This window comes from Dreissena polymorpha, chromosome 3 (genome assembly GCF_020536995.1).
Source record: "Dreissena polymorpha isolate Duluth1 chromosome 3, UMN_Dpol_1.0, whole genome shotgun sequence".
Classification (NCBI taxonomy): Eukaryota; Metazoa; Mollusca; class Bivalvia; order Myida; family Dreissenidae; genus Dreissena; species Dreissena polymorpha.
Genome location: NC_068357.1, coordinates 79,514,772 through 79,538,856, shown reverse-complemented (window position 1 = coordinate 79,538,856; position 24,085 = coordinate 79,514,772). Strand labels below are relative to the sequence as shown.

At 33.2% G+C, this 24,085-nt stretch overlaps 2 protein-coding genes across 5 annotated transcripts in view; both read left to right on the top strand.

Annotated features, from left to right (window-relative positions):
- The first annotated feature begins 7,393 nt into the window (after window positions 1-7,393).
- Window positions 7,394-11,016, top strand: LOC127874895 (toll-like receptor 2). The gene has a single exon (XM_052419571.1). It carries the CDS (start codon window positions 8,114-8,116, stop codon window positions 9,389-9,391), a length of 1,278 nt encoding a protein of 425 aa, XP_052275531.1. The 5' UTR covers window positions 7,394-8,113; the 3' UTR covers window positions 9,392-11,016.
- A 2,244-nt stretch (window positions 11,017-13,260) lies between these two features.
- LOC127874893 (uncharacterized) overlaps window positions 13,261-24,085 on the top strand; it is a gene marked incomplete at its 3' end in the record, with an annotated part of 37,302 nt that continues 26,477 nt past the window's right edge. For 2 of the 4 annotated variants that reach the window (XM_052419568.1, XM_052419566.1), the window contains 1 exon segment: window positions 13,261-13,301. Coding sequence is in view for 2 of the 4 variants with exons in the window: in XM_052419566.1 (XP_052275526.1) it covers window positions 13,274-13,301 (28 nt within the window). 4 annotated transcript variants of the gene reach the window in all.

Sequence of the window (24,085 nt, the reverse complement as noted above, 5' to 3'; positions counted from 1 at the left end):
CTCTGTCTGTATTTTGCCTTACATATAGTTCAACTTTTTTATATTTGGAAAATAAGATAAGGCCTAAAAATAGCATTGTTTCCTGTAACCCGACCGACCGTATGGTTTTACCGCCGACCGTATTTTTTCCACAAAAAAATGGACAATACCGCAGTTTCGTGACGACAACGATAAATTTAGCCGTGCTTGTGTATTTTCATACTTCCGAGCGCATATCCGGTCCATAAACATGGCGTCCAGTTTGTTGACCGTTGTGTAAAAATGTCCGAAATTAAAAAACCACGTGTCAAAAAGTATATGTTCAATTGCTCATTTTCAGACATTGTCAGATATCTATTCAATGGCGCACAGCCATGGCCTTCCGTGTTTGAATTATGCTGCAACCTGCTCAGTTAGTCGAATAATTTGGTTTCGGAATTTGCAAAATATCGGAATATGAAATTCTTTTGAATATGTCATTGGCTGTCACAGATGCCGATTTTAATTAGAAACTGAATGCGTAGTCGAATTTTGAAGATTTGATATTTGAAAGAATGTTTAAGAACATTCATTTTTTATACAACTTGTTTGAAAACGCTTTTAAAATTACTTCAGTGTTCTTACAAACTGTGTCATTAAATGCTTTATATTGATAAATGTAAACCTTGGATCTAAAAAGCTCCAGTAAAAAAAAACATTAATAAAATTAAAAAAAGAAAAAAGTAACCCTCAACTGGGCTCGAACCACTAACCCTTGAAGTAAAAGCCTACCGCTTAGACCACTCGGCCATCCGTGCTTATACCATCAGTGATGTATTTTATGCTTTATATAAGCAATCCTCTTAGTATCGCAAAAAATAACGACAACAACAGAACTCTCCAAATTATTCAATCGTTTCGCGTTGCAACGCTTAAAAAAATCAGGTTTTTAAATCGTTAAAAGATTCATATAATGGATATTTTAGAGCATAGTAAATGTTCAGTATTACTGTTTCCTCACAAATATCATAACTACAACGAAAATTTGCGAATCTGAAACCATTTTGTTAATTTTGTCAATTTACCAAAACGTAAAAAGGCTTCTTTAAAGACCGTCAATTCGTTTGGTATCTGAATTTAAGCTATGTTAAAACTCGATACACGTGTGTAACCAATTGCATGTTACATCTGCAGTGGATTTATATGTCGTTATTATTAGTTCGGTATTAAATTATCGAGCCTTTATATGAACGTTATATAAAAAAATACTATTTATGAACGTTATATTTAAAACTATTTATAGGTTCATTAAGTATATTTTTGCTTAAAGAAATTGCATTGTGACTTTTTGTATATCTTTAAGTTAATAAAAAATGCACTTAACATTAGACAAATCTCTTAATTACAATATGTCGAACTATGTTTATTTACCTAAATAAAAATGCCACTTTTCAAAATAATTTTCTAACTTGCTTTCGAATCGTTAAACATGAAGCATAGAATTAATCAACAAAAACGGACACTCCTATAACAATTGAATAATTTGCCCAATAAATTGCTAATTAAACTAATGATTCATTAACGTTAAGCACGCTGAGTCTTAACTGTTTACACGTCGAGGTCAGACTAGCTAGCCAGCAAACAATCTATATGGGACCCATATGGGTCCTATGTGGGCACCTATATGGGCCCCATGGGGCAGCCCAGATAGGACCCATATGGAACCCGGTTGCACTACACATCTGGGTCCCATGTTGGCAGTCAACATGGGGCCCATATAGGTGCCCACATGGGACCCATATAGGTCCAACATGGGCAGCCCTTTTACTCAATATGGGCTACATACAGGCAGCTATTTTACTCAATATGAGCTACATACGGGCAGCATTGTACTAAATATAGGCTACGTACAGGCAGCTATTTTACTCAATATGAGCTACATACGGGCAGCATTGTACTAAATATAGGCTACATACGGGCAGCCCTTTTACTCAATATGGGCTACATACTGGCAGCATTGTACTAAATATAGGCTACATACGGGCAGCCCTTTTACTCAATATGGGCTACATACTGGCAGCATTGTACTAAATATAGGCTACATACGGGCAGCCCTTTTACTCAATATGGGCTACATACTGGCAGCATTGTACTAAATATAGGCTACATACGGGCAGCCCTTTTACTCAATATGGGCTACATACTGGCAGCATTGTACTAAATATAGGCTACATACGGGCAGTACTTTTACTCAATATGGGCTACATACAGGCAGCATTGTACTAAATATAGGCTACATACGGGCAGCCCTTTTACTCAATATGGGCTACATACAGGCAGCATTGTACTAAATATAGGCTACATACGAGCAGCCCTTTTACTCAATATGGGCTACATACTGGCAGCATTGTGCTCAATATGGGCTACAAACTGGTAGCATTGTATTCAATATGGGTACACAGAGACTGTAAAATTTTTGACAACGCATAAATGGAAATTCAGGTTATGTTAGAAACAATATGTAGGCTGCAAACATGAAATACTGTGTCAGACAAAAGATTCTTGTACATGTTCCATTTTCATTTTTTTAATGTTTCATCTATTTCTTCTTGCTGGAACAGAGTGATATCAAAGGGTTAAAGAGCTAAATAGCATTATCCTGCAAGAAATACAAGGTTTTTGTTAAACAACTTAAAAATTAATTAAAGTACTCTCAACTTTTATTCACATAGAGAATTACACACATATACATGGATACATACATACATAGCAGGAGGATCCCACGTTAACTATTCTACCAGAAAATTCTAAAATAATATGGTGATTCCTAACTTTTTGAATGAACCATCAGCAAAAATATTTTACATGAAGTTGCTAACGAAAACATATTTCTATCTAATGTTCTATCCGCATGGAGTAATGTTACTCATAATCTATAAACCCAAACCAACAGTAAAACTATTTTATGGAACAATAAAGATATAAATCAAACAATAAGACGTTTTTCTATAACATTTTATATGTAGACCAGTTATACGACTATAGAATTAAGGACTTCTATTATTTTGATATTAAATATATATTACATATACAGAATACCTTCAAGTATTTTCCTGATGTACTACACATTACTCAAAAGCATACCCATGCATATTAAATCTTTAACCAATACAAATAACACGCCATGTACTCAAAGAACATTCGTAGAAAATATACTTGCAAGACTAAACAAAACGAACAAAATATTTTATAAACTACAAATTAAAAACTCTTTAGAAAAATCCAAAACTCAAATAAATGGCAAATCCTTTTTCAAGAACAAGTCCATATTATTATCTTTGATATCTTCATACATTCTAGTTTTTTCGTAATTGCACATGATATATATATATATATATATATATATATATATATATATATATATATATATATATATATATATATATATATATATATATATATATATGTATGTATATATATATATATATATATATATATATATATATATATATATATATATATATATATATGTCTTTTAAAACCTTCGAAAACTGGAATGCTGTTTCTTCTTTTGCAAAGGAATATATACCATTTCATTTCCAGATAAAAAAGATTGTATGCTTTCTTAGAAGATGAGTCTTAAAGTAGTGTTTTTCCCAAACCGTTTTAGCGTGGCACTGTGCCATGCCCTTTTTTGTAGCGCCACGCTGTCCCTTTCAAAGTCATTTAGCGCCACACTGCCCTTTTCAAAGGCAGCCGCCCTGCCCTTTCACGACATGAGCACCCGCTGTTTTCCGCGCCCTTATTGATAACATGTTACATCTCAATAGCCCTTTGTCCAAACTACTTTGCCGACTAGTATCAAAGTATGGCCCCCAATGCCGCGTTGATTCGCTCGGTTATGAATTAGTCATGCGTCAATAACCCCGTGTCTCACTATGTATCGATAATTTCAGTGGCTTATACCAAGCACACTAATTGGTCGATAAAATCGTGGACAGTTACTTCGGAGACTCCTATTGAAAACCTAGATTTTCCTCGTGAAAAATGTGCATTTCATGCATAATACAGTAATATCAAAACAACAAAACATTTAATTTAGATTTAGATAATTACTTATTGACAGAATTACTGTAACGTTTTCTAATTAAACAAAATGCGAATTGTGTATAAGGCGGAAATATTATACGAATTTATATTGATATGCGCACCTGTCGCATATCATTTTAACAAGATGGCGGACAATACAGCAAATAAATTGTGACTCTCGGCAAAAATAGCAAATAATAATCAAATTAACGATGGAGATCACACATTAAGAAGGGATTAATGAAATTCATGAGATAACGAACGATGCATTAAACAACGACAACATATTTATCAGTAATCTGTTCAGTTGATGTATGTCACGGAAACGAGTGTTTGCAAATTGTAAGCGTTCAGTTTACTCATTTTACTTGCAAAACTTCTGACAAGATTATCATAAGAAAACGGGATAAGACAAACATGGTTTCATTTATATGTTAGTGGATCTGTGTATAATCAGATTCATATGCATATATTGCATTATTATGTTTGTCATTCTGTACAGTTTACTGCAACAGTATGCAACTTAAATGGAGAGATGGCAAGGTAAATGTATTAATATTAATTAAAGTAAGTTAAATACACCATTTACCATTAAATGTGCTTGTTTGTATTTGTATGTGTATATGTTTCTCTCAAAAACACTTATTCACGGAACGTTTTTGCCCTTTTTAGCTAAACTGCGCATTAAAATGACCCTTTTCAAAGTAATGCGCCATGCCCCTTTTCCCTCCTGGGAAAAACACTACGTAAAGGAATGGTTTAGGATCAATTGAGAAAAAAACTGTCAATTGCATTTACAACATTCCTTAATATATTTGATCAAAAAAGCTTGAACTATGCAGCAGTCCTAGAAAAGATGGATTGTAGCTTCATCACCAAGATGCTCTTCAAACTCATCCATTTGCTCAAATGTTCCAATTGGAAGACTGATGTTCTCTGGCAGTTGCATTGGCTCGTCATCAGTAGCTGAACTAGCCAAGAGCCGCTGCAGCATCCGCTTCATTTCCCTGTTCTCGTCTCTCATTGTTTCCAACACAGTTAAAATCTGTGTAACTACATCTGAAGACAGAGTAAAAAAAAAACTGTACCTAAAATTATGTCGACAATAATATATATCACAGCTGGATCGGATATAATTATATTGGATGTGTGCCGATATAACGGCGGTTGGCCCGATTTGTCCCAACAGCTGTTGTACGTCTAGGGCTCTGATTATAGACGTCTTGCACCTATATGCCCGTCAACGTCAATTTGTTTCTTTTATTAGAAGAAGTATGTATTATTATTCATTACTAAATGACTGTGTGTTTTATATTTTTAAAGTTGGATTATCTCTTTAAATCAATTATTTATGTAATTAACTATCAGGCATTTTATAAGCAGTAATTCCAAAACTGATATTATTTTAGGTTTAAAGTTCCAAGCACAAAAAGTAGTTACTTTGTCCTATGAACTGTCTTTGAGAAGGCTCTTCAGCTGGACTTAATGGGAGTGACCAGCCTCTGTCATGCACTGCTGGACATTCCTTGTAAAGACGATGTTGGCAAACGAGGCGGTTGTGAATATTTTTTTTTAAATATATTTGTACAATAATCATTACGAATTTAATTATATCTTAATACACATACTTTTTTTTTAAATATTCTGCAAAAATGTGTTTAAATAATCATTAAAATTTGTCCACAGGCAAACAACCTTGGATTGAGTGCATGTAATCAAAGACCTATAAAAAAACATTATATTATACGTCTTTGATGTATTCATCATCATGTAATACGTTTAAATTAATATTATCAATGCATGAGATAAGTAAGATGCTCATGCATTAGCATGATTACTAGCTTAGTGTTCCATTTTTTTTCAGACATGCGCCTGTCTGCTATAAATAGTTTGTATTGAATTTTAGGCAGAATCAAGTTAAATTAAGCAGTTTAAATAATAGATTGATCTATGGTGACAAACGAACGTAACGACTTACGTCGCGAAAATACATGACAAAGGCAAAGAGAATAAAGAAATCCAATAATTTGCAATTCAAATTATTAAACACACAAGCATTCATTGAAGTAAGAGATAAATAAATAATGCGTGATCAGCAATATATATCTGATTTCAAAAGAAATATATAATTACGTGTATAATATCACAATTTAACAAATTACCGGTTACTAGATTTACCGAAAGCGTAAATATTAGTAATTATTTTAATACTTTATTTTTCTGTGCGATTATTTAAATTAAAATTATCTCTTGAAAATAACTTCATATTAATCATAGTATATACATTATTTAAAAGAAAGCCATATCAAAAACAGAATTTTCAAAAAATGTGCGCCCGATAGCTGATTTTGTCCTTTGTTGGGCGGCCCAAATGGGACCCATATGGGCTGCATATTATTTGCTTATGCATTGATTTTATATTTTTGGGTAGAATATAAGCAGTTTAGATCATACATACGTTTTAAGAAATTAGTTTTTAATCAAATAAATAAAAGTTTATATCTTTTTCCTGATAGCGCAATAATATTGGACCTATATGGGACCCTTAAAGGCATTCCCATATGGGCTAACCCATATAGGTCCCAAATGACGCCCATATGGGCTTACCCATATGGGTTTGCCCAGAAACAGCCCGGTAGCTGATTTTGTCTTTTGTTTGGCGGCCCAAATGAGACCCATATCGGACCTATATGGACTGCATATTATTTGCTTATGCATTGATTTTCTATTTTTGGGTAAAATATTAGCAGTTTAGATCAAGTTAGTCCAGCATACGTTTTAAGAAATGAGTTTTTAATCAAATAAATACAAGCTTACATCTTTTTCGTGATAGCGCAATAATATGGGACCTATATGGGACCCTTATCGGCATTCCCACATGGGCAAGCCCATATAGGTCCCAAATGACTCCCATATGGGACCCATATGGGCTGCATATTATGTGCTCATGTATTGATTTTCTATTTTTGGGTAAAATATTAGCAGTTTAGATCAAGTTAGTCCTGAATGCGTTTTAAGAAATGAGTTTTTAATCAAATAAATACAAGCTTACATATTTTTCCTGATAGAACAATAATATGGGACCTATATGGGACCCTTGTGGGCATTCCCATATGGGCTAACCCATATAGGTCCCAAATGACTCCCATATGGGCTTACCCATATGGGTTTGCCCAGAAACAGCCCATATGGGACTCATATGTGCATAGCCGCGGGCAATATTGTGACAACTTGATCTTTTTCGTTGAGTATATATAGCTTACGGTTTACGCTCTTGCTTGACACAAATAGATAAGCTTTCATGACACAAATAGCAAAGCTTTCATACTTAAACTGGCGATGAATGGGTTGTGTACGCTACTGATGTTGCTGTGTCAGTTTATTGTTTTTGTGTTCGTTAATGGACAAATATTATACAACATCGGGGTAGCAGAAAGTGATAATATTTCGATATGGAAAATTAATAAAAGAAACGTTTCTGACGACGTTGATAAAACGACAAGTGTAGAGGTACCAACGCGAGACGTCACAGTCGGACAGACACGTAACGAAACTCAGTCGCAAACTGTGAACTTGGCGCCGGGATCAACGCACCTGACTTCAAGGGCCGTGAAAAGTAATAATCATACGGAAATAAGAGATTCGCATAGATCTGGCGGTTCGAATAGAATCGAATTACCAGCACTGTGGAAAGAAGTCTGCACACTATATGACGGAGATTTTATTGAATCTTACTTCACTTTTCCGTTAATAACTATTAACTGAGCAGTAACACATTTGTTTTCTGGAAATTGACCGATTTAATGATTGATAGATTCAACGACACCGTCTTTGGTCTAGTCATAAATTGCGAGCCAATGAGCGTAATACCAATGCCATCGCCAATGAAGGCATCGCGATTGTACAAGATGAACATCACGAACTGTGTGATTGAGGACTACTATACAGAATACAATAGTCCAGTGATCAATGAAATTCCTGACACGCTAGGTATTCGGAAATTCGGAACAATGTAATAACGATATACGTTGCTGAGTACAAACACATAGCCTTAAACGTTCGAAATATGAGCAAAGAGTTCGACTTCTTTCACGAAGACACAATCGAATATATCTCAGACGGATACAACTCATACGATTTCATAGCAGACGCTGACGAAAACATGATGCCGTCGCTTAACGATGTAGGTCAGACTTTAGTGCTGGAAACTCAATATATGAACCACATTTGCGCCTTCAAAAGACTGCTTAAGTTTGACGAAGGACGGAGTTACAGCCGCTCCATCTACCATATGGAATTGCTTACGGGTAATACGATGTTTATGGAACTCCGAGAGTATAACTTATCATACAACTATATCAATGTTCTTCAAGATCAACACCTGAAGTGGTCTATGAAATTTCCAAAATTGGAACTCCTCGACCTCTCTCATAACAAGATCTCAAAGTTGGACATGTTTCAGAAACCTTTGCATAATAGGCTTGATCAGCTGACAACGATAAATCTGCAATACAATAACATCACGACATTTACCGTGGAGGATCTCGACATATTCAAGGATATGCCAATGTTGCTAATTGATATCAGGAATAACCTGATAAGCTACAGAGAGTTCCTCAGATACATCAAAGAGGGGCGCCATGTTAGCATATCCAACCTGACGGACTATTCTTATATCGGTCGACTCAAGTGCGATAACCCTTCCAAATTGCTGGGCCGAGATTTAATGACCTTGACTGAGGAAGAGGTATGTGTACCGGAAGTGGAATACTTTGTTGGTCCTGCGATCGCGCTCAGCGTTTCTGTTATTATCAGCAGCATTATTCTGATTGTGATTTTGAAATACCGGCAAGAGATCACTATCATATTGTTCACGAGGTTTAACATTATTGTGTCATGTATGACAAGAGCAAATTTCGACTCCACCAAGAAATATGACGCCTTTGTCAGCTACAGCAGCAATGAGGAAGAACATGTGGAGAAACTTTTTGAAGATCTTGAATTAACTACGGACGATAAACCCAACGCAATTAAATTTAAATTTTGTCTGCATCACAGAGACTTTGTGCCAGGGAAAACAATTTTTGACAATGTTTCTAAAGGTGTCGAATCCAGCCGACACACAATTATATTACTTTCAAACCACTTTCTGAAAAGTCAATATTGTCTATATGAATTTCAAGAAGCATTTAGGCAAAGCATCATGGAAAATAAGCACCATCTTATAATTGTCATGATGGAGGACATACCGGAAGACAGCCTCCCTCGAGATCTTAAAAGGTGCATAAATACTTTTACCTACATCAGACGTGATGATTACTTATTTACAGAAAGGCGTATTTAAGCACTTTCCCATCGTCGGATACCCACGGCTGCTGATAACGCTACGCTTATTTATGAATGGAGAGTTACGTAATGAATAGACCGGGGGGTTTGTCCTACGATGGCACTTTCCGTGAAACAAAAAGAAAAGACTGTTTAACCGAAAACAGTAGCAAATATTGAAGCTACTGAGGAGAAAAAGGACAGTGAGAGAAAGTTTTCAGGTTTTTTTAATTCGCGTAAAAAATCGGTAACCGCTCGTGAAACAGATATAAAGAAGGATAACACACTTGACATACGAAAAGACAATTCTTTTACACGTAAAGTTGAGCCACATATCAACGGAGTATATGAACGAGTTGAACGAGACAGTTAAAATAATTAAAAATGAAAATGCGAACCCGAAGGTTTCTCAAGTGGTGAGTCAACTTACAGGAAAACTAGATATAAACATTCCGACACATTCAAACGAACATTGCGTCGTTAAAAAGAAAATAAGTAACCTAGATTGTGACTATGGAAGAAGTTTTGTCGTCTGATACCGGATACGGAAGTGCATACAATTCTCCTGAATTACGTGGTGACATAGCAACTTTTCCCGTAGAATCGGTCGCTTAAATCTGGGGAATAGAGTGTCTATGATATTGTGTTGTTTATATGTGCTTTAGAATATAAAATATGTATTTATGTTTATATGTGCTTTAGAATATTAACAGTATTGTTATTTTGGATTTTAAACGGTTTTGTGGATGAGTGATTCAATTAATGTTAGTACATAGTTCACATTAATCGTATTGTTAAAACGATTTAAGAGTGTTCATGTTTTGGTCTGATTATATTATTGGTTAAACGGAAGCCTGATTGTCAAAAAATATACATAGTTAAAGGGTTTTTCATGGCAGTTTATGGTAGTTAATTTTAGTGAACTAACTTGTTATGCCCCTCAATTAATAAATACTCATTTTATAACAATTTTAACCGTTATAAGATATAAAGTATCTGACACGAGTGTTTTTTAATTTTTCTTTTGTTAAACCAGTTCAGAAATTTTGTCAATAAGAGATCACATGGCAAGCGTACTAACACATTTTTTCTACAAGTTTAATAAATCATGGTGTAATGTGATAACGCGTGTCAGATCTCGTTTGTCATATGCTTTAAATAAGCACAAAGCCACAAATAAATAATAAAACCGGAAATTGGTTACATCCCTGGTAATCATTCTGCAATGCCATTTCAGAAAAATAAGGCAAGGCGATTGGTCGGTAAAACGAAATGTAGCCGATGACAACAATAAAGGCTTCATCACAATAGTGTCAAATAAACATATACGTAATGATTATATTGTACTGAAAACAGAGTTTTTAATGAGATAAAAGTAAATATGTGTACGTTTATAAATTATTACTTCACCATTTTTAACTGTCAATGAAAAGTACAAATAATTCAAAGACATGCTTTGGTAAAATTTCAACTCAGCGTATTAAATGCAAACAAAAAAGTTATAAAATATTAAAGGTCTCATGATAATAAACAAAATTAAAGCCATACTATTTTAGTTGTACATAATAAGAATCATTTACGGTGTTAAGTTCACAAAGTTCTACAGATTGTTGTTAAATGTCGTCTGCTGTATGGTAATATGTAACTCATGGAAGTTACATAATCTTAATAAAATTTATCAAATATCAATATTGTTCTTCGATATATATATGTACCGGTCAATTGACCCGAATATGCAACATAGATCAAAAGATAAGCAGAGTCATTAAGGCCTTTTTTTATTTCAGGGTACACAATCTTGTTCACAAGAGTCTATTTACATAGACACTTAGTTATCTACGTCTCTGATTTACAATAACGTGTGTCATATATTTTAGTAAATCAGTAAAATAAGATTTATTTACTTATTTAAACTGTTTAAAATGGACATACAACTAATTAACATAAATGGACTTCAACCAATTTAGTATATAATATATATAAAAAGGAGGTCCACCAAGAATAAGGGAGATCACTGCGTAGGAGATTGGTTTATTGATAGACCGTTGGCATGTGTAACCTGAAACTAATCCAACTCAAATAAATAATCGTGTTTTTTTTTCGGCAAAGCTGTTTAACGTCACTTTTAACCTTACCTGACCGTTGTAAGTGTCCAATAAAATTCAAATAAAATTTCCGGCGGCTAGACACGAATGAATACACTTCATTTATTCAGCATGAAACAATGTTATCTCTAGTGAAAAGGCTTCATAGATAGAACAGTTTTACACTCAACTCTTGAAATCAATACAGTTTGTGCGTGCACCTTTTATTTTCAGAGGATTGCCAGCGCCAGAGCGTTTGTACTAAAAGGCTATATTCTCATTTTTAGTAATTATATAGGTACTTCCATATTCCTGTCTGTGTACTAGTAATTTTAAGTTCATAAAAGTATCATTTTCCCTATCCTGATATTCGTTTAGGCCAAACCATTTTTAATTGTTTTCGAAATTGAACATTTAATATGTAAAGTATAAAGTTTTAAACAAGCCGTCGCCCCAGCAGTGGAAGCGTTGCCTCACGTTAATGCATTGCATTCCAACCCGCAAGGCTTCGCGGCCAGTAAAATAATCGTTATATAACTTAGATGCTATCGCGTTAACTAGGTAACCTGGAATTTTCTGTAGACCAGAAATATGTTAAATAAAGATATTCAGCGATACAATTATGGTATGTCAATAAGAGATTCTTAATGTGTTTTCAACAATACCATGATAAATATTATTTCTGAATAATTGAACAAGAATTCTTTTATACCTAATGATAAAATAGGACATTTCTGCAGTGGAAGAACAGCAGTGAAAATAACACAATTGTTCTTTTAACCGATGAAAAGAACAAATTTTCGGAATTCCTTTTTCTATTTTTAGATTATCATATCAAGATGTATTTCCCTTGTTTATATCCTTGTTTATATTTTTCTATGAGCACGAGTGAAACAAAATCGATATTCCACCGAATCCAACGCGTTTTCTTTTAGTTTTATGCTTTTTTTACCGTTTATTTTCATTGTAAAATAGATTAACTGAAGAATTTCCCTGGAATAATGACGTAATTTCGTAAACAAAATGACGTCATTACTTCAACAAAATAAAGAAAACATATCAATGTATTTGGGGAACGCCACGGGAGAAACTCCGAGAAAGGGTAACTTTTCAGCAAAAGGGAAACAGCTGTTAATTATTTTCTTTAAAAGAAATAGAAAATTTGTTCATGTCAGTGTGAGATCGTTTGTTATTTCACTCGTATTCATAAAAAAAATAATATTTTCACTCGTGGCTGCGCCACTCGTGAAAATATATTTTCTATGATCACTCGTGAAATAACAAACGATCGTACACTGACATGAAGAAATATCCTCTATTTATTCCACCATATTGACTAATGTATTAAGCACGAGCGCGATGATTCTCGATACTGTTAATAATCGAACCAAATAGCAATGCCCGACAAACCACTAAAACATGTTTGTTCGAAGAACGCGCGTATAAATATTTTAAATATGTACGGATACTTGGCGTGTGGTCAGTTGACTCATATGTTTTAATTTCACTTCCATTCTTCTTTTGGTTTTCTGTTTTGTATCTATAGGTTTATGACCAGCAATATGTAATAATGTATAATAAGCCGCGAAAACTCCGCGTAACATCCCGTACTGTGTGTGATGCAGCTAAGAACTGCACAGAAAAAAGACATTCGCTATCTTTGAGCTCTTTCATTGAACTCTTTACCTTTCACCAACTCCGACCACAATCAACGCCGTATATCTTTTTAAAAGATATTTCTTGTTACATAGTGGTCTGTAACCACGTTGGAAAACGGGAAGTAACTCTGTTTGTCGCTGTGTTTGCGACCTTGACCTATGTTTGTAAACATGAGGCGAATATGCCGTAAGTCCGAGGTTTTTTAAAACAAGTGTACAAAACTTTAAAGAAATAAAGAAGTCTCACAAAAACAGTGAATGCAGACAACTTTCTTCTGCAACAGTAGATTCTGTGCGTAGTTGTCATTTTTATAAGTTTTCGTTTGACGTTTGTTCAATATTTTTTAATGTTTCAACTTTCATATTTGCGAACGTGACCGTCTCAATTTCATGAGTTCAATATCAAGAACTTGCGTTTATCTTCTTCAGTCAGTTCAAGTCCATCTACTGATGCCTTGAAGCTATTGGCCTCTCCAATTGTCCGTGCCTTCTAGGTTAAACCTAGTTGAAATAATTCAACTCTCTAGTCTCTCAGCTTTATAACCCATTGTGCAAAATTTATCAACTTTTTTATGAACTTTGTTAAATCTAGATTGTTTCCATGACATCAATGCCGCTTGCTACACTGGTTTGGATTCAATTCTCGGCTCACCCAGATAAGCTAATCAATATAAATTGCTGCCATAGAGTCTTTGATGGTTTTTGCTTTGGCAGACTCTCGGCCTCACCGCTTTTTATCTTTTTAATAGCGAGAGTTCCGACACAAATTTCGATCGCATCACTCCTGAATTTAAATACACAATTTTTTGTGACTATAATGAAAGAACATTGCCTAAATACTATCCCTTACTTTCATAATATCGGCCGTCCTCATTGTATCGTTCCCTTCACGAAAAACCTTCATGAAGTGTTGGAAAGTTAATGTTTTTCAATTTTTTGAAGTTGTAATTCATTTGATGTTTATCCCTGACTTTTACGACAATAATTCTCATGATTTCCGGTATTGATTGGAAAGTAGGTCATGTTTATTCCAGGGTGATGCTATGATTTTTAAATTACTTAACTCACAAGTAAGTAGTTTGTTAATGGATTCATAGTAGCTTTATCAAATGTGTTATATGCCGCTTATTTTGCAATAAAGTTAAAAATATTTTAAAAACAAAATGACCAAGAGTTTCGGTTTTCCATTAAGTTACTATTTTAAGAACAAGCACATGCACATAGTAACAAATCTTAACAACCAATCAGAAGTGATGATACTATGAGACAATGTTTTGATGAAACGGATTACTAAAGGGAGCTAAGTCTAACCAGTATTATGTCAAAACATGGCCGATTAAAGCGACATTATTGGAATCAAACAGTTTATAGGTGTTTTGAAAAATGAAGACAGAAATGATTTGATGTACGATTTGAGTCCAAATGTAGTTTTCATGCAGATTTGTTCATACGACACAATGACACAATTTTATTAAACAGTGAAAAATGCCTATAATGTAGTTTTCATGCAGATTTGTTCATACGACACAATGACACAATTTTATTCAACAGTGAAAAATGCCTATAATATCACTAATGATTCCAAATTTTAAGGGAAGAAAGATATAGTGAATCGAAAACCATCAAACACGTGTTTTTAAGTACATAAGCATTGTATCCTTTTGATAAAAACAAGTTAATTAAATTGAAAAGTTTAATATGAACATTTGGTTTAACATATTTTAATTTGCGGACACGCTTCAAAACATCTCCGTAAAATGATGGATGGGAGATTCCATTATTTAAATGCCATTTTAAAGAAACATTATATTTAGAAATTAAATCACCATACTTAGAGTAAAATCTAGCAAATTTATTTCTTAGGTTATGATATAAAAAGCCTTGTTTTAGCAATTTTTAGTTAATATTAGATTACGATCATTAAAATCTTTAATACACGAACATGCTCTGGCATGACGTACACACTGCGAAATGTAAATACCATAGGAAGGTCCTTTAGGGATGTTGCCATCTAGAAACGGAAAATTCACAATTTCAAAGTTAAAATCGTCCCGTTTGTCGTATAAACTAGTTTTGATCAAATTATTATTAATAGTTAAATGTAAGTCTAAATACGCAGCGTCTGTATTGGATATACACGATCTATTTAAGACTAGTTCTTTTGGGTAGATTTTGTGATATATTGTTCAAATAATTGATTATCTAAATTAAGTATGTCATCAATGTACCTACTAGTAAGTTTTAAACAATTAATCAAATCTACTTGCTTAGTTTTAGATAATTCTAACATAAATTCGCTTTCATAACAATATAAAAAAAGGTCAGCTATAAGTGGCGCACAATTAGTACCCATAGGAACGCCAATAAATTGTTTAAATATTTTACCATTAAATTCAACGAACAAGTTATCCAAAAGAAAAGTCAGTGCTGCACAAAAGTCAAGACCAGTCCAAATGATGTAATTATCTAATATCTGATTAGTAAAAAAAGCTGTTTTAGTGTTTAAAGCTAGATACAAACACTTCTCTCTAGCAAAAGTTTTTTTCAATCAAAGAAACAAGTTTGGATTTTATTAAAGCGTGAGGAAGCGTTGTATATAGTGTAGAAAAATCATAAGTACTTACCTGTGACACCTTATATTTTTTATTTTCAATTTTATCAATAACTTCTAAGGTGTTTTTTATTGACCAAAATAGGTTAATATTACTATTTTCATAAACTTTATTACAAAATTTAGCTATATGATATCTAATAGCACTCAATGCAGATGTAAGATACACTGATACTTGTTTGGTGGTACAAGACACTGAATTAGCAAATAAAACGACTTTTATATGGCGTCTTATGTAATTTAGGTATCCAGTAAAGTGATGCCAATTTCTTGTCAGTAATATTGACTATTACATTTAACTTTATGCATTGGGCAATATGGTCGGTAATAATTTCATTAGGTTGCTTATTGTACTCACAATATGATGTAGTTTGTGAAAGTTCTTGTGAAATAGTTTGAACATAAAACACTCGTCATATTATTATAACATTATTAGCAGCCTTATCAGCAGGAACTAAGACGGATTTAGATTTTAAGTCTTCAAGCAATTTACAGAGATTTTGTTTATTAAATTTAGGTGAATGTGGTAGGGCCAAAGGATGTGTATCATAAACACATATTTTATTCATGGCCATACTAAATAGTTTTGTTTTCCAATCATTGAGTGCAGTAATTTCAGCATTTTCCTTCCTGCACCATTTAGTGAAATAATCATGTAAGGATGTTACCTTATTCTTAATGCAGTCATCAAAATCAACAGGAATAGGCAGTCTGTACTTAGGGCCTCTGCGTAGCAAATTTCTAAGGTTTTTATTTTGAATGAAATTAAGGTCCCCAGTAATAACATGTCCAACAGGACCATATATATATTTAGAACTAGTACAGTCACATAATGTAGGACAATTTCTTATTACATTTATATCTGTGGAAATAGAATTATAATTAAAAACGATACTTCTTAAAGGTTTACTATATTTGTAGCAAATAAGTGGTGATTCAGTATTGCGGAAATAAGGGGGAATCAACCGACGTACATTTTTATCATTGAATATTTTAGGAAGGTCAATGAAATCAAGACCTTTGTTACAAAACTCAATTTTGATACGATTTCTAGTTTTGTTAAGTACATTTTCAATAAAAGGTTTAAGATAGTAGTCAGTGAAATATACAATAATACAAGCACATTCATATAGAGGGTCAGATTGAAGTAAGATATAAGCACCATAAATAACGCAAGTAGATTGATCATTTTACGAATAAAAGTTATAGAATTCACTACGCATGCACAATTTGCATTCCTGGGCTTACCACGTGACGATGATGATCAATCTACTTGCGTTATTTATAGTTAACAGGTAGACATACCCAGTAACATTTATTACCGAATATACTGAAAATATGAAAACTTAAAAAACTTTTTTGAAGTAATGTAATATACCAGTCGTGATATTTTAATCAATATTTACTAATAATTGTAAAAAAATGCGGTATTTTACAACTTTTTTTTTCTTCGTCGTCGTGGTTGACAGTCCCTTTAAGCTAATAGATGTGAAAACTCGATACACGTGTGTAACCAGTGGCATGTTACATCTGCAGTGGATTTATTTGTCCTTATTATTAGTTCGGTATTAAATTATCGACATTTAATATGAACGTTATATTAAAAACTATTTATGAACGTTATGTTAAAAACTATTTATAGGTTCATTAAGTATATTTTTGCTTACAGAAATTGCATTGTGACTTTTTGTATATCTTCAAGTTAATAAAAAAATGCACTTAACATTAGACAAATCTCTAAATTACAATATTTCGAATTATGTTTATTTACCTAAATAAACATGCCACTTTTCAAAATAATTTTCTAACTTGCTTTCGAATCGTTAAACATGAAACATAGAATTAATCAACAAAAACGGACGCTCCTTTAACAATTAAATAATTTGGCCAATAAATTGCTAATTAAACTAATGGTTCATTAACGTTAAGCTCGCTGAGTCTTAACTGTTTACACGTCGAGGTCAGACTAGCTAGCCGAGGGCAATATTGTGACAACTTGATCTTTTTCGTTGAGTATATATAGCTTACGGTTTACGCTCTTGCTTGACACAAATAGCAAAGCTTTCATACTTAAACTGGCGATGAATGGGATGTGTACGCCACTGATGTTGCTGTGTCAGTTTATTGTTTTTGTGTTCGTTAATGGACAAATATTATACAACATCGGGGTAGCAGAAAGTGATAATGTTTCGATAAGGAAAATTATTAATAGAAACGTTTCTGATGACGTTGATAAAACGACACTTGTAGAGGTAGAGTCTTTAAGACTAAAATCTTTACGGAGTAAAGGGAATCTTCCCTACAAAGTTCATGTACCTCGATACCATAATTCAATAAAACGTATGAAAAAACATTATTGCCGTTATTTTCGTTACATTATGCATCAAGACTAACTGTCCAGCGCCGTTTGAAACCTTTGTTTACATACATTTCAACTAACTGACATTTCAAACACACGAGTGATTTCATTGGTCCAATGCGGAGGTGTGTATTTACAACTGGAGATTTCATTCATAAAGACTGCATGATGATTGTCAACTGGGTCATGCGAGTTGTGTATCGTGTTATTTCTTTAAAGTTGACCCAGCATTTGTAAAAATATTGCTAGACATATACATTTCCAGAAAGGAAATTCATTTCTGCGTTGTATAAGACCGAGATCGTGAAAATCGCTGCACAATTGATGAAGATATGGCTGTTCAAAGCGATGCACCCCGTTTGGGGTGATTTTGAGTTGCATACCTTGTTATATATATATTTGATAGTGAATTGTTTTTTTCAGAAAAGTTAATTTTTCGTTATAATATGATTATTTATCATTCAAAATGATGTTTTCACTAATAAATATCATAGCCACACGCTAACCACCTGTGCGCGAGACGTCACAGTCGGACAGACACGTAACGAAACTCAGTCGCAAACTGTGAACTTGGCACCGGGATCAACGCACCTGACTTCAAGGGCCGTGAAAAGTAATAATCATACGGAAATAAGAGATTCGCATAGATCTGGCGGTTCGAATACAATCGAATTACCAGCACTGTGGAAAGAATTCCGTACACTATATGACGGATATTTTATTGAATCTTACTTCACTCCTCGCACTCCGTTAATAACTCTTAACTGTACAGTAATACATTTGTTTTCTGGTAATTGACCGATTTAAGAATGATGATTGATAGATACAACGACTCCGTCGTTGGTCTAGTCATAAATTGCGAGCCAATGAGCATAATACCATTATTACAGTTTCAGTTTATTGGCAATCAGCAAAGCATATGCCTTTGGCCATTTACAAACACACAAAAAAGACTTATGGCGCAGACCATCACAAACATCAAATAAGTAAGACAGATATTTCAGAACATAACATAGATATACATACATATATATATATATATATACATACATACATATATATATATATATATATATATATATATATATATATATATATATATATATATATATATATATATATATATATATATATATATATATATATATATAGAAGCGATCAGAAGAAAGGTAACCTATCAAGGGTATTTTGTCGTATACTTAATGCTTCTTTAACATATTTTGCAAGATAATACATACATTTTTTACTCGAAGTTGACATTAACGAAATAATTTTTTGTACTGTAGGCCATGCACATTGACCTAAGAATTTTGATCTTATACAACTGTATCGTGAGCAACATAACATAAAGTGATATTCAGACTCTACTGCATTTTGGTTACATAATTTACACAATCTTTTATTTCTTTCTATATTGTTATACCTTCCTAATTCTATATCTAAACTATGAGAACATAACCTTAAACAAGTTAATTGATGTCTAAGTTTATCATTTGATATAACATCCAAATACTTTTCAAAGCAAAATTCAGTTTTATATTTACAATAACTATCTAACTTTGACATTGAATTTACATTATTACTCCACTCTTGAACAAATTGATCTCTAATTCTTGATTTTAATGAATTATAATAATTCACACTGGGATAAAAAACAATCTATAACCCGTAAACCTAAATGGTCTATGAAAGAATTTATTCTACTAGCCCAACAAGAAATAGTTAAATTGCTACATAGGTCATTATACATTCTATATATAGGTGATTCATTATTTTTCATGATTTTCAACCAAAATTTAATTGCTCTTTCCTTACAAATGACTGACAAAGGTACTCGACCGAGTTCACAATATACAGCATATGTAGGAGTTTGTTTCTTTACACCTTGTATATATTTACAAAACTTAATATGTAATTTATCAACATGTTTATAATTATACACACCCCATACTCCACAACCGTATGTCAGTATAGGTACAATCATAGAATCAAATAGGGACAGCTTTGTCTTAATATCTAGGCTAACTTTATCAAAAACATTTAAAAGAGTATTGTACGCCCTAAGGGCTTGATCATGCAGTGCTTTAACTGCATTGACCATGTTACCAGTATAAGTAAATTCTATTCCAAGATATACAAAGTTGTCAACAATGTCAATTTTTTCATCATCTATATAGAAGTCAGGATACACAGTTTGCTTTCTTTTTTCAAATACACATATTTTAGTTTTATTTACATTTATTTTTAAACCCAGATTTTAATAGAATAATGATGTACAGCGTCTATTTGAGACTGTAGACTATGTGGATCAGTTGTGAACAATACAATGTCATCGGCAAATAAAATCATATACATGGACAAAAGTTCGTAATCTTTTTCATTTAACTCATTAAAATTCATGTTTTCAGTGATATCATTTATGAACAATATGAAAAGAAGAGGAGATAAAGGCTCCCCTTGTTTTAATCCAATTGTTACATTAAAAAAGTCAGACATATTCATATTACTTGACAATTTCACACAGGCTTGCACATTAAAATATATACATTTTATCATATTTGTCATTTTAAAACTAATTCCTTATTGCAACAATTTGGTCCATAACGCATCTCTAATAACTGTATCAAATGCCCTCTGGTAATCAATAAAAACACACCATAATTTAGACTTTTTAGACAGAACTTTCTGTATAATAGCATGTAATAAGAAAATAGCATCAGATGTAGAGCGTCCATCTCGAAAACCATATTGAGATTCGTTAAAAATATGTTCTTGTTCACACCACTTATTAATACGATTCCTTAGAATCAAAGAGAATATTTTTCCCATGACATTTTCTAGTGTGATACCTCTATAATTCGCAGGTATATTTTTGTCACCTTTCTTATATATAGGTACAATAACTCCTTTGGACCATGTCTCAGGATATAAACAGTTATCATAAATATGGTTAAAAATAGTACACAAATACGGAGATATTACATTGTTAGCATCAATAAAGAAGTCTGATACATTGTTCTCATAATCACAACTTTTATATCTTTTTAAAGAAGATATTGTTTTGTTAACCTCTTCAACAGAAATTGATCTATCAAGATACTCAATATTAATTGTTTCATCACGTTCAGCAGAAAATTCATCACTCCTGAACTCACTTTGATTATCATTAGACATATTTTGAAAATAATTTTTAAAGTCATCAAGACAACCGTTAGAATCAAAACCATTTGCATTTCTAAATTTCTTAATATATTTCCAAAACTTGCGGGGATACGTTTTGCTAATATTAGACATTTAAATTTTTTCTGTGTAAAAATATTTCCTTTTAGCCGATCTCTTTACTGTAATGTATTGTTTTCTAAAATTTAGCAAATATATTTTATTTTCTTCCGACTTAATGTTAGCATAACGTCTCTTCGCGTCACAAAATAACTTTTTTGCATATTTACAATCATCATTAAACCATAGCGACTTGCGTTTCTTTTGTCTGGGACGATTATTGTACGTTTTACCATAACATGCGAATGAAATGTCATATACAGTATCAGAGAAACTTTTCATACATTGATCAATATCATAAACACCATCTAACAATTTCTGGTTTATTTCGTTAAAGACAGTATATTTGCGCGATGATTATCTGTGATATTAACTCTATGATTCTATATTCTCAAATCTTTTCTATAAAGAAGGAATGTAGTTGACAATTGTTATTAATTTTTATTTGATCGTTCGTCAAAAAGTTGTAATTCTGTTACTCTTGTATCTTCAATGCAAATGAGTAATTAAATAGTAATTAAATTGAATGCGTTTTAATTCCCTTTTATTATTGTTTAATTTGAGTTACAATGCTATGACGTTAAATTTTATTTACACTTAAATGTATTATGAATATTGCTGGGCCAAGTGTGAGGTTGAGCGCTCTATAACCAGGTTTAAACCCCCAATGCTTTGTATTGACCGTTCCAAGGCGGTGACCCCAGCTTTATTCATATTTTGTGTTTATGTTGGTTTGTATTGTGCTGTATTGTGCTGCTTTGTACTGTTTGGGCAATCGGTCACTTGCCTTAAATAAAGGACCAACTAATTGTTTTTAATGAAAATTCAATACTGCTCCAGCAGCTGGAGTTTCACTTCTTTATATTGTAATATGTTTAAAAAATCATCATTTTCTGACTGGTTCCATACAATTTTTTCAAACTCTACATATTCGTTTGGTTCATCTGATATGCAACAAGAAAGAGAAAATGTCAATGGACAGTGATCAGAATATTCATTAATTGTATCTAGAACACACATATTAGAGATATCATCATAACATTCTATATTAGAAATTACATAATCTACCAGGCTAGAAACTGGTCTATTTCTATACATAGCATAATAAGTACACGAACCCTTATCTTTACGGCCATTTAAAATACAAAGATTATTTCCCTTGCAAAGAGATAACAATTTCGATCCATAGTTATTTAACCCATTGTCATGATTTTTACGTGGAGGTAAATCCGCTCCAGACATAACGGTCTCGGGTAAATCTACATATCTTTCAAGATTTAGGTCAGTAATATAATCTGGTGAATTGCTCGTGCGACTATTCAGGTCACCTAGTAAAAAGATATTACCTTTATCACAATATTTTCGTATTTCAGTATCTAGGCATTCATAAAAATCAAAATCATACAACACAGAATTTATATTTCTATAAACCGCCGAATCTTCCGGGGGAATATAACAAACGCAAAAATAGGCATCTTTATCAGATTGTAAGAACTGTTTATCAAGTTTAAACCATATTATTACTTTATGATCAATGTTTAATAGGTGAAAATAATTTTTGTAACAGCTTTTATAATACACAATAACCCCTCCGCTACATCTTTTAGCTTTACTGTTAGATTTCGGACGGGGGCAATTAAAGCAATGATAACCGTCAATATTAACGTTTTTGCGAGAAGCATTCCAAGTTTCATTTAATAGCAACACATCAAAATCACAAACATAATTTAAAAAGTCTGTGTCTTGTAATTTTGCACTTAAACCTTGACCACTCCATAAGAGGAACGATAAATGTCTCTGATCAGGTTTCTTACTTGTGCTATAACCAGAATTGTGCACCGTATCAACAGTGTACATTCTATTGTCAATATAAAGTTTATCATATGACAAGTATGCTGCTTTATCATCCTTCTTGGCGCTGACCATGGCCGGAAGTAGTATTTTTCTGCGGGTCTGAATCGACTTCGGAAATTGATCGCTGACGCTGATCATCGGTTTGGTTGGTTCCGTTGGTGGGACATCATTCGTCGGTTCCCCGCGAGCTAAAGGGGTGGCCGGCGGCAGATTGCCGGAAGTATCCGATTTGTCGGCAATTGCAGATTGTGGCACCCTAACACCAGAGGTTGAATTGATAGAGTCATAATATTTCTTCCTCGCCTCTTGTGCTTTTTGTTTCACAAGAAGCTTGTCAGGGTAGTGGTTCAACATAACAACCACTGGTCTCGGTTTGCGAAAAAATCGTATTTTGCACCAAGCCTGTGCGCTCGCTCAATTTTAATATTTTCATGGGCACGTGCGATTTCAAGTTTATCGTTCAAATAGTCAAGCACAAGCTTAGCACAATGTTCCGACTTCCTCGCTTCATGGGACTTTTCCTCCGGAAAACCGTGAAATAATAAGTTGCATCTCATTGAACGCGCACGTAGGTCCTCAATATCATCTGATACCGAGTTTAAAGTTTTTAACTCAGAAGCTAGTTCTGCAACTTTAGCTCGTTCCGTCTGAAGGGCTTTGTCTAATTCAATGTTTTTGGATTTAAGATCCTCGCATGTTTGGGAGTCAAACGCGCGGCTCACTTCTACCTCCTTCACTCGTGTATCAACGTCTTTGACTTTGCATTCAAGGGTGGTAACTCGAGTATCCATGTTTCCTAATTTAGTAGTAAGGGTAGATAATTGTTTCTCAATGGAATCTAATTTATTTAAACGATTATCTAAAGACA

Excerpts from the sequence above, each read along its gene's own strand:
- LOC127874895 (XM_052419571.1), top strand. The coding sequence starts at position 8,114 with ATGAGCAAAGAGTTCGACTTCTTTCACGAAGACACAATCGAATATATC.